General features: G+C 40.8%; 1 protein-coding gene across 1 annotated transcript; it reads left to right on the top strand.

Moving 5' to 3' along the window:
- Positions 1–10,526: 10,526 nt before the first annotated feature.
- MAGEH1 (MAGE family member H1) lies at positions 10,527–11,967 on the top strand. Its single transcript, XM_032398244.1, has one exon. The coding sequence runs from the start codon at positions 10,794–10,796 to the stop codon at positions 11,451–11,453; it is 660 nt and encodes a 219-aa protein (XP_032254135.1). The 5' UTR covers positions 10,527–10,793; the 3' UTR covers positions 11,454–11,967.
- Positions 11,968–12,001: the final 34 nt, after the last annotated feature.

Here is a 12,001-nt window from a genome sequence, read left to right as displayed (position 1 = left end):
AGCTATATTACAAAGCAGTGATCATCAAGACAGTGTGGTACTGGCACAAAAACAGACATATAGACCAATGGAACAGAATAGAGAGCCCAGATATGGACCCTCAACTCTATGGTCAAATAATCTTCGACAAAGCAGGAAAAAATATGCAATGGAATAAAGACAGTCTCTTCAATAAATGGTGCTGGGAAAATTGGACAGCCATATGCAGAAGAATGAAACTCGACCATTCTCTAACACCATACACAAAGATAAAGTCAAAATGGATGAAAGACCTCAATGTGAGACAGGAATCCATCAAAATCCTAGAGGAGAATATAGACAATAACCTCTTTGACACTGGCCACAGCAACTTTTTTCAAGATACATCTCCAAAAGCTAGTGAAAGAAAAGCAAAAATGAACTTTTGGGACTTCATCAAGATTAAAAGCTTCTGCACAGCAAAGGAAACAGTCAACAAAACAAAGAGGCAACCCACAGAATGGGAGAAGATATTTGCAAAGGACATATCAGATAACTATATCAGACACTATAGATAAAGGGCTGGTATCCAAGATCTATAAAGAACTTCTCAAACTCAACACTCAAAAACAAATTATCAAGTCAAAAAATGGGCAGAAGACATGAACAGACACTTCTCTGAAGAAGACATACAAATGGCTAACAGACACATGCAAAAATGTTCATCATTAGCCATCAGGGAAATTCAAATAAAAACCACATTGAGATACCACCTTACACCAGGTAGAATGGCAAAAATTGACAGGGCAAGAAACAACAAATGTTGGAGAGGTTGTGGAGAAAGTGGAACCCTCTTACACTGTTGATGAGAATGCAAGTTGGTACAGCGAGTTTGGAAAACAGTGTGGAGGTGCCTCAAAAAATTAAATATAGAGCTACGCTATGACCCAGTATTACACTCCTGGGTATTTACCCCAAAGACACAGATGTAGTGAAAAGAAGGGCCATATGCACCCTAATGTTCATAGCAGCAATGTCCGCAATAGCCAAACTGTGGAAAGCCGAGATGCCCTTCAACTGATGAATAGATAAAGAAGATGTAGTCCATATATACAATGGAATCATACTCAGGTATCAGAAAGGATGAATACCCAACTTTTACATCAACATGGATGGGACTGGAGGAGATTATGCTAAGTGAAATAGGTCAAGCAGAGAAAGTCAATTATATGGTTTCACTTATTTGTGGAACATAAGGAATAGCATGGAGGACATTAGGAGAAGGAAGGGAAAAATGAAGGGGGAAAGTCGGAGGGGAAGTCGAACCACGACCTGTACCTCTGAAACAAATAATACATTATATGTTAAAAACAAAGAAGAAGAAGATAGTAGGTAGGGAAAAATGAAGGGGGGGATTCGGAGGGGGAGATGAGCCATGAGAGACTATGGACTCTGTGAAACAAACTGAGAGTTTTAGAGGGTAGGGGGGTGGGGGGATACGTTAGCCCGGTGATGGGTACTAAGGAGGGCATGTACTGCATGGAGCACTGGGTGTTATATGAAAACAATGAATCGTGGATCACCACATCAAAAACTAATGATGTATTGTATCGTGATTAACATAACATAATAAAATAAAATTTAAAAAAAAAAGGAAAGACTCATTTAAGCTTGAAAGACTCCTGCAGAATGAAAGTGAGGGAATGGAGAACCATATATCATGCTAGTAAACATCACAAGAAAGCCAGAGTATCCATACTTATATCAGATGAACAAGTTTTTAAACCAAAGCCTGTAACAACAGATTAAGAAGGTCACTATATCATAATTAAGGGGTCTATCCCTCAAGAAGATCTAACAGTTGTAAATATTTATGCCCTCAAATTAGGAGCACTCACATATATAAAACGATTAATACCAAACAAAGAGAAACTCATGGATAATAATACAATAATAGTAGGACACTTTAACACCCTATTTTTAGCAATGAACTGATCATCTAAGTGGAAAATCAACAAGGAATCCATGGCTTTGAATGACATATGGGACCAGATTCACTTAATAGTTATATTCAAAACATTTCATTGTAAAGCATCAAAATACACATTCTTTTTGACTGCACAAAGGACACAGATCACATAGTGGGTCACGAATTAGGCCTCAACAAGTACAAAAAGATTGAGATCATACCATGCATATTTTCAGACTACAATGCTATGAAACATGAAGTTAACCACAAGAAAAAATTTGAAAGTCCACCAATACATGGAGGTTAAAGAACATCCTACTAAAAAATGAATGGGTCAACAAGGAAATTAAAGAAAAAAATTAAAAGTACCTGGAATCAAATGAAAATGAAAATATGACAGCCCAAGACTTTTGGGATGCAGCAAAGGCAGTTTTAAGAGGGAAGTATATTGCAATAGAGGCCTACCTCAAGAAGCAAGAAAAACATCAAATACACAACCTAATCTTACATGTAAAGGAGCCAGAAAAAGAATAGCAAATAAAACCTAAAGGAAGCATGAAGAGAGAAATAATAAGGATTACAGCAGAAATAAATTACATAGTAACAAAACAACAACAACAACAAAACCGTAGAACAGATTAATGAAACTAAGAGCTGGTCCTTTGAAACAATTGATAAAATTGATAAACACCTAGCCAGACTTATCAAAAAGAAAAGAGAAAGGACTGAAATAAATAAAATCAAAAAGAAAGAGGAGAGATCAAAACCAAAACCACAGAAATACAATCATAAGAACATTATGAAAAATTACTGCCAACAAACTGGGCCATCTGGAAGAAATGTATAAATCCCTAGAAACATACAAACTATCAAAACTGAAACAGGAGGAAATAGAAAATTTGAACAAATCCATAACCAGCAAAGAAATTGAATCAGTAATCAAAAGTCTCCCAACAAACAAAAGTCCAAGGCCACATGGCTTCCTGGGTGAATTCTACAAAACATTTAAGGAAGACTTAATACCTATTCTTCTCAAACTGTTCCAAAAAATAGAAATGGAAGGAAAACTTCCAAACTCCTTCTATGAGGCTAGCATTACCTTGATTCTAAAACCAGACAAAGGCCCCACTAAAAGGAGAATTACAGGCCGATATCCCTGACGAACATGGATACAAAAATTCTCAACAAAATACTAGCTAATCAAATCCAATTGTACAATAAAAGAATTATTCACCACGATCAAGTGGGATTTATTCCTGAGCTACGGGGTTGGTTCAATATTTGCAAATCAATCAACGTGCTACACCATATTAAAAAAAGAAAGAATTAGTACCATACGATCATCTCAATAGTTGGAGAAAAAATATTTGACAAAATGCAGCATCCCTTCTTGATAAACCCCCTACAAAGTAGGGATAGCTGGAACTTACTTCAACATCATAAAAGCCATATACAAAACAGCAACTGCTAATATCATCCTCATTAGGGAAAAACTGAGAGCTTTTTCTCTATGGTCAGGAACAAGACAAGGATGTCCACTCTCACCATTCCTATTTAACATAGTACTGAAAGTCTTAGCCTCAGCAATTAAACAGCAAAAAGAAATAAAAAGGCACCCAAATTGGCAAGGAAGAATTCAAACTTTCAATATTTGCAGAGGACACGATACTCTATGTAGAAAACTCAAAAGACTCTACCAAAAAATAGGTAGAACTAATATATGAATTCAGCAAAGTTGCAGGATTTAAAATCAATGTACAGAAATCTTTTGCATTTCTATACAATAATAATGAAACAGCAGAAAAAGAAATCAAGAAATCTATCCCATTTACAATTGCACTGAAAACAATAAGATACTTGGGAATAAATCTAACCAAAAGAGGTAAAAGATCTGTACTCTGAAAACTATAGAATACACATGAAAGAAATTGAAGAGGACATAAAAAAATGAAAAATATTCCATGCTCATGGATTGTAAGAAAAAAGCATTGCTAAAATGTCTATACTACCCAAAGCAATCTACAGGTTTAATGCAATCCCTATCAAAATAACACCAACATTTTTCACAGAGCTAGAACAAACAATTCTAAAATTTGTATGAAACCAGAAAAGACCTCAAATAGCCAAAGAAATCCTAAAAAAGAAAAGGAAAGCTGGACACATCACGATTCTGGACTCCAAGCTATATTACTAAGCTGTAGTCATCAAGACAGTATGGTACTGGCACAAAAACAGACACATAGATCACTTGAAGAGAATAAAATCCAGAAACGGACCCACAACTCTATGGTAAATGAATCTTCGACAAAGCAGGAAGAATATCCAGTGGAAAAGACAGTTTCTTCCACAAATGGTGCTTGGAAAACTGGACAGCAACATGCAGAAAAATGAAACTGATCACTTTCTTACACCATACACAAAAATACACAAAAATAAATTCAAAACAGGGGCACCTGGGTGGCTCAGTTGATCAAGCGTCTGCCTTCAGCTCAGGTCATTATCCTAGGGTCTGGTATACAGCCCCATGTGTGGCTCCTTGCTTAGTGGGGAGCCTGATTCTCCCCCTGCCTGCTACTCCCCCTGCTTGTGCACTCTCTCTCTCTGACAAATAAATAAATAAAATATTTTAAAAAATGGATGAAAGACCTAAATGTAAGACATGAAACCATCAAAATCCTAGAGAAGAAAGCACGCAACAACCTCTTTGACCTCTGCCACAGCAACTTCTTGCTAGACACGTTTCCAACGACAAGGGAAACAAAAGCAAAAATGAACTACTGGGACCTCATCAAGATAAAAAGCTTTGCACAGCAAAGGAAACAACGAAACTAAAAGATGTGATACACACACACACACACACACGCACGCACACACACACAATGGAACATTACTCAGCCAACAAAAGGAAGGAAATCTTGCCATTTGTGACAATGTGGATGGAGCTAGAGTGTATTATGCCATGCAAAATAAGTCAGTCAGAGAAACACAAATACCATAAGATTTCGCTCTTATGTGTAATTTAAGAAACAAAACAAATGAACATAGAGGAAGGGAAAGAAAAAGAAAATAAGATGAAAATTGAGAGGGAGCCAAATCATAAGAGACTTTTAACTCTAGGAAACAAACTGAAGGTTGCTGGAGGGGAAGTGGATGGGGGGTGACGTAACTGGGTGATGGTATTAAGGAGGGCACTTGATGTAATGAACACTGGGTGTGATATGCAGCTGATGAATCACTAAGTTCTACCCCTGAAACTAATAATACACTATATTTTAACTAAATTGAATTTAAATTAAAAAAATTTAAAAATCACACTGAGATGCCACCTTACACCTGTCCAAATGGGTAAAATGAACAAAAGGAAACAACAGATAATGGCTAGATGCCGAGAAAGAGGAATCCTCTTCCACTATTGTTGGGTATGCAAAGTGGTGCAGAGATTCTGGAAAATGTTATGGAGATTCCTCAACAAGTTAAAAAATAGAACTACCCTATGACCTGGCAATTGCAGTACTAAGTATTTACCCAAAGGATAGAAAAAATACAGATTTGAAGGGACACATGCACCACAATATTTACAGCAACATTATCAACAATAGCCAAACATGGAAAGAGCCCATATGTCCACTGACGGACGAATGGATAAAGAAGAGGTGGTATATAGAATGGAATATTACTCAGCCATCAAAAAGAATGAAATGTTGCCATTTACAAGATGTGGATGGAGCTAGAGTGTATTATGCCATGTGAAATAAGTCAGTCAGAGAAAGACAAATACCACATGATTTCACTCATATGTGGAACTTAAGAAACATGACAGATGAACATGTGGGAAGGAAGAAAAAAGAGAGATGGAAGCAAACCATATGAGACTTTTAAGGATAGAGAAGAAACTGAGGGTTGATGGATCTAGGTGGGTAGGGGAAGGGCTAAATGAGTGAGGTGTATTAAGGAGGCCACTTGGGATGATTAGCACTGGGTGTTATATGTAAGTGATGAATCCTAGATTCTACTCCTGAAATCAGTATTACACTATGTGTTAACTAACTAGAATTTAAATAAAAATTTGAAGAAAAAAACCAACTAAATTCATGATAGCAGGGCCCCACTGAGGAAGAAAGAGCAGTGTGGGTCTAGGAAGAAGTAAACAAAGGGTTTTCCTTATCTGTAATGTAAAGGATAGGCCAAAGTAGGACCTAATTTTTAAATTTGGGACAGTGGGGCACCGGTTATACAGGTGTTTGTAACATTAATCTTTATTCTTGTCCCCTTGCTTGAGATTAATTTGCAGTAAAGATATTTCTTCCTAAAACCCAGCAAACTGGGGTGCCTAGGTGGCTCAGTCATTAGGCATCTGCCTTCGGCTCAGGACATGATCCCGGGGTCCTGGGATCGAGCCCCATGTCAGGCTCCCTGCTAGCAGGGAGCCTGCTTTTCCCTCTGCTGCTTCCCCTGCTTGTGTTCTCTCGTGCTGTCTCTCTCTGTCAAATACATAAATAAAATCTTAAAAAAAATAAAATAAAACCCAGCAAATAAACCCAAAAGCAATCACATGATTTTTGTTTCATGATGGTAGGAGTATAGACTTCCTTGAAAGACCCTAATTCTTGGAAATTATAAAATAAGTCTATACCTGTACTGTGAAATGACTCAAAGGAATCATTAGTAGGCCAGAAATAGCAAGGAGTCCCTGAATGAGGGACAGCAGATGGGGTCCAACTCACTTGTTTGAGTAAGCCATGGCCCACAATCTGTACAAGGGTCGTTGCAAATGGAGGTCCTGGCCCAAGCGTGTTCTATGACCTGGGGAGGTGCTGGTTGGCATCAGAACAGGGCCCACAGGCAACTGAAAGGTGAATTAGTATATGGCAACAAGAGTAGCATGGACTAACCCCAGCATTTCCCTACCTATCTTGCCCCCAGTACTTACCACCAGGGGGTGGCTATAGCAATGTCTGCCCAGGTGAAAGCAATGCCTATGGACACTTGGGCACACAGCCAGGACAATGCCTGGAAAAGAACAGGGTAAAAGACCCAAAAGAATTGCAGCCTATGACTTTCCTTCTCCTGATATAACAAGTTACCACAAATTTAGTGGCTGAAAACAACCACATTTACAATTTTACAGTTCTAAAGTCTAAAAGGTATCTGCAGGTCTGTGTTCCTCCTGGAGGTTCTAGGGGGGAATCCACGTCCTTGTCTTTTCTAGCTTTTAGAGGCCTCCTACATCCCTTGGCTCATACTCCCTTCCTCCATATACAAAGCCAGCAGCATAGCATCTTCTCTCCTCTTTGATCTCTTCTTCCATCCTTAGATGTTTCACTGACTCTAACTCTAATGTCTCCCTCCTATAAAGGACTCTTGCATTTACCTTGAGCCCATCCAGATATTTCAGGATAATCTCCCCATCCAAAGACCCTTAACTTAATCACATCCACAGAGTTCCTTTTTGCCATATAAGGTAACATATTCACAGATTCTAGGGATAGGGATGTGGACATTGTTGGAGTCTGAGGGGAATTATTCAGCCTACCTCAACTTGCATGAGTTATTTCCCTTTAATCTTTACAACACCACTGTGACATACCTATTTACAGAAGGAGAAACAGGCTTAGAAAGGTTAAGTAACATGCTGGACTTGACACAGCTTGGAAGGGGCAGAGCCAGGCATGGAAAACTTGGTAATGTGACAGGATCTCTGCTTTGCTCTTCCCCACACCTGTCCCTTTTCTCATCTCTTTTCCTTCCGCTCCTATTTCAAGAGAGCAAGAATACTCCCTTCCATCCTAAGCCCTCTTGAACTACTAAATGTACACTCAATTGGAGCAGCTGCAAGGTGTGTGATGGCAGAAGCCAGGGCTTGGAAATCTGAAGACGTGGGCCCAAATACTGACATTCACCAGCAGCGCTATGTTCTTGGGCAAGAGAGCTAACCTTTCTCTAGCTTCATTGGTAATTGAAGGTTCTTGTAAAGATTTCAGTTTGGAGGTAGTTTAGGCACATAGCCTACCACAACAATGTTAGTTTCCCCTCCTCTCTTTGTACTCCTAGGGCCCTCACAAGTCAGTTGCCCTTCCTTTGTCATGTGCTATTTATTCCAAACAAACCTGTGGTCCGCAATATCCCAAGGCATAGTTTAATTATTTCCTTCTGTTAAAACCATGCCTAGTGATATTCTGGCTATTAAATGCACTGTGTTTATTGACTAAAACAACTTTTGTGGCTTGTCTTACATAAATGTGATTTCTGTTAAGCTTTTGTGTATACTGAGTGTACCTCACAGACTAAACCCTGTTCCTGATTACTCCTTTGAGGAAATTGGTTGGAAGCCACAGCCCTAGCTTGTACATTGCTTCAGGTAGGTTCTGATCTACCCAGGGTGCTATGGGGAGCTGTCCTGTCCTTGTGGAGTGGAGAAAATGTTCACTGAGATGAAGCCCGAGACAGAGAAATGCACCCCCCCCTTCAGACAGCTGGTTGGTAGGCAGAAGGCAAAGCAACAGTAAGCATACACTGCCCCAAATTAGTTTATGGCCAGGCTTCCCCAACAGGAAGCCTTGGTAGGCTCTGGGTATAAAGAAAATTTCAGTTAGCAAGTGACTGTTGGGAAGATAATTAATTTGCTGGATTACATTTCATTAAATCCCATCAGAATGAAGAAGCTATTTGAAAAAATACAGGTGATTTTGCAGTCTTCTAGGCAGATTCATAAACACCAAACAAAAGAGAGAAAATAAAAAACTCCTGAACTCAGAGGAACCTGCTTTCATCCAGGATCACTGGTATGTACTATTGGATATCCAGAGAGCCTGACAACAGGCCTGGCAGACAAGGTTGGAGAGAGTAGCCTTTTCCTGTTTGTTCAGAGAACAAATCACAGGACAGAGATGGTAAGTGAACTCATCAAAGTCAAAGAGCTTGTAAGCAACACGGGCTGGGCCAGAACTCATGTTCCAAGGTTTGAGTTCAATGCTCATTACTCTATACCAGGCATCCCCTTTCTACACATGTATAGAGGACTGGGCCTTGTTCGGTGCAATTCAGATGGCAATTCTGCTTTCCAAATGGGACACACTGCCCCACCTTGGCACTTATTCACTAGGTGTAGCCATATCCTGTTCCACAAACTCTATTGAGGTCTGGGAGACATCAAGAGGCTAGACAGGGCCCCTTCCCTCAATGGGATTACAATCTGAGGTTCTGTCAAGCAAGCATTTAATCTCTTCCAGCCAAAAAGGTATAAAGTATTTGCTTGCTTTTAAAATGTTCAGCTAAACACATGTGCAAAATCTTTTCCATCATGTATTCCTTCAACAGGCATTTATTAAATGCCATTCTCACACACTGCTTGAAACATCTGAGAGGCAAAGGCTGTGCTTCCTGTGTGATAAGTGCTTTTCATTTGTTATCTCATTTAATTCTCACAACGCTATGAGGACAGCACTTAATTAACCTCACATTATAGATGAGACCGAGGCTCAGAGAGGTGAAGTGACTTATGCAAAATAGTATCTTTGGAATGACATAAGAAAGATACAGAGTGCTTGCTATAGAGACTCCTCCCTCAGGGGACTGAACATGGACTCACTATTCATCCTGGAAGACAAGCTTCAGGAAGGAAGAGGCCTGTGAATAGGCAGATGGAATTTAGGTAATTGGGGATGAGAGGAAAAGCAATTCAGACCGAGGAACTACTGAGCAAAGACCCAGAGTGGATAAAGTTCAGAGTATGCTCCGGGTTACATTTGGATTACCAAATGAATGAAAGAACAAAAATAAATCAAGCATTCAGGTGGACTGGAGCCTAGAAACCTCAGAGCCAACCTGCACTTCCACCACCTTCTCCCCATCCCCCTCTTCCACCCAATCAGTCCCTAAAGCCTGTCCAGGATCACCCTTAAGATGGCTTTCTGCCTCCCCATCCTCATGGCAACTGCTTTAAGGCTCACTTTCTTTTCGTCTCGCTTCTTATTCTGATTGCCTCCTAATGACCTGCGAGACAACAGTCTGTACAGCCTCTGTGAAGCTCTGCGAATGCAAGTCTGATCCAGTTAGTGACCTGCTTAATAATCCCATGAATATAGAACATTTAAAGATTCTGCACCTCTTGCACAGTGTTCACAGCTTTTGCAGTCCCACCTCCCCTCATCACCCAGCAATTCAGCCATAGGCATCTTATCTGGGTCCTAGATGGGTCCATGAATCAATTAGTATACACATAAACTATTTCTGAGAACAGGGATGGTAAATTAATGTGCTGTGTAAGCCAAGACAGGAAAGGATAACTGAGACCACTGATATCTCCACAAATACACTCCTCAACTCCATTCCCCCACACCCTCCACCACCACCCCTTGACACACATACATGCATATGCCGCATTCTGTGAGAATTCCTTCCCAATACCCGCGAGCAAATGTACCAAACTGAAAAACACAAGAATCCTATGGTATTCATTTCTCCCGTGTATTCCCCTGCCCTTGCCAATCTCTAGCTGTCATCTCTGCCCTAGTCCCACCCCTGCCTTGTTGAGCTTTTCCTATCTGACAGCGGAAATCTGGGTGGAGGAGACGCCCACTTCCTCTTTGGAGTTCGGAGTGCGTGGCAGAAAAGGCGGAGTCAGTTCTGCAGAGCATTCGCGCGCGCTTGCGGCGGGAGCGAGTGCAGATGGCGGTTGCTCATGCATTTCAGCTTCCCTGGGAGTGAGCTTTCTCGCTGAGAACGTCTGGTTTGTTGCTACAAAGACTATTGACATTGCTGGCTTCAGCGACAGCCGCTTCTTAAGGTAGAGGTAGTTGCGTTCTGCAGAAGTTGCAGGCATCTTTCCCTAGAATTGCAATAAGCTCAAGAGCCCATAGTAGAAGACATGCCTCGGGGTCGAAAGAGTCGGCGCCGCCGTAACGCAAGGGCCGCAGAAGAGAACCGCAACAACCGTAAGATCCAGGCCTCAGAGGCTTCTGAGACCCCGATGGCCTCATCTCTAGCCCCAAGCACTCCGGAGGACGACCTGAGTGGCCCTGAGGAAGACCCTAGCATTCCGGAGGAGGCCTCCACCACGCCTGAGGAAGCCTCCAACACTGCTCAAGTGCAAAAGCCCTCGGTAGCCCGGAGCAATTTTCAGGGCACCAAGAAAAGTCTCCTGATGTCCATATTAGCCCTCATCTTCATCATGGGCAACAGCGCCAAGGAGGCCCTGGTCTGGAAAGTGCTTGGGAAGTTGGGAATGCAGCCTGGCCGGCAGCACAGCATCTTTGGAGATCCAAAGAAGGTCGTCACAGAGGAGTTTGTGCGCAGAGGGTACCTGATTTATAAGCCGGTGCCGCGTAGCAGTCCCGTGGAGTATGAGTTCTTCTGGGGACCTAGAGCACACGTGGAATCCAGCAAGCTGAAAGTCATGCATTTTGTGGCAAGGGTGCGTAACCGATGCTCCAAGGACTGGCCATGTAATTATGATTGGGATTCTGAAGATGATGCAGAAGTTGAGGCTATCCTCAATTCAGGTGCTAAGGGTTACAGCGCACCTTAGGGAAATCTGGGGCAGACTCTTGAGGGGGGTTGGAAACAATATCAAAGTTACCCCAAGGAGTAGATTTAGCTGGGTCCTGAGTTAAATATGATGGGAAAAGGGGGGCATTTGATATTCGTGATCAGTGCTAATTGTTTAATTGCAATATAGAGCGTTTGCTATGGATATTGTACGATTGTATACATTTTAATATAGTGCTGATTAAGGTCAAATTATGATTAAGATACGATTGCAGAAAAGATTTTTTTTTCTTTTTTCTGTCATTGAGATTTAGTATAACAGTTTTGCTAACGTTGTAAATGAGTCCATCATACTCTGTGATCTGATACATATTTTAAATAGGCTGTTCTTGAAAGTTTGAAATAACCAGTAATGTGAGAGAAGGATAGGGGAATTCTTTTATGTCTGACCTTTCTGAAACCTTTGTTTCTGCTATTGTGTAAAGAAAACTGACAACTATCATGAATTTACTTAGTTACTGTGCAAGAAAAAAAATAAAACATAATGACGAGGACACCTTGTTCATTTACTGACCACCAGTTATGTGT

The sequence above is a fragment of the Phoca vitulina genome, unplaced genomic scaffold, assembly GCF_004348235.1.
Source record: "Phoca vitulina isolate PV1807 unplaced genomic scaffold, GSC_HSeal_1.0 scaffold114, whole genome shotgun sequence".
NCBI classification, from domain to species: Eukaryota; Metazoa; Chordata; class Mammalia; order Carnivora; family Phocidae; genus Phoca; species Phoca vitulina.
Note: the sequence above shows the minus strand (reverse complement) of the source record. Positions and strands in the feature narration are given on the sequence as shown.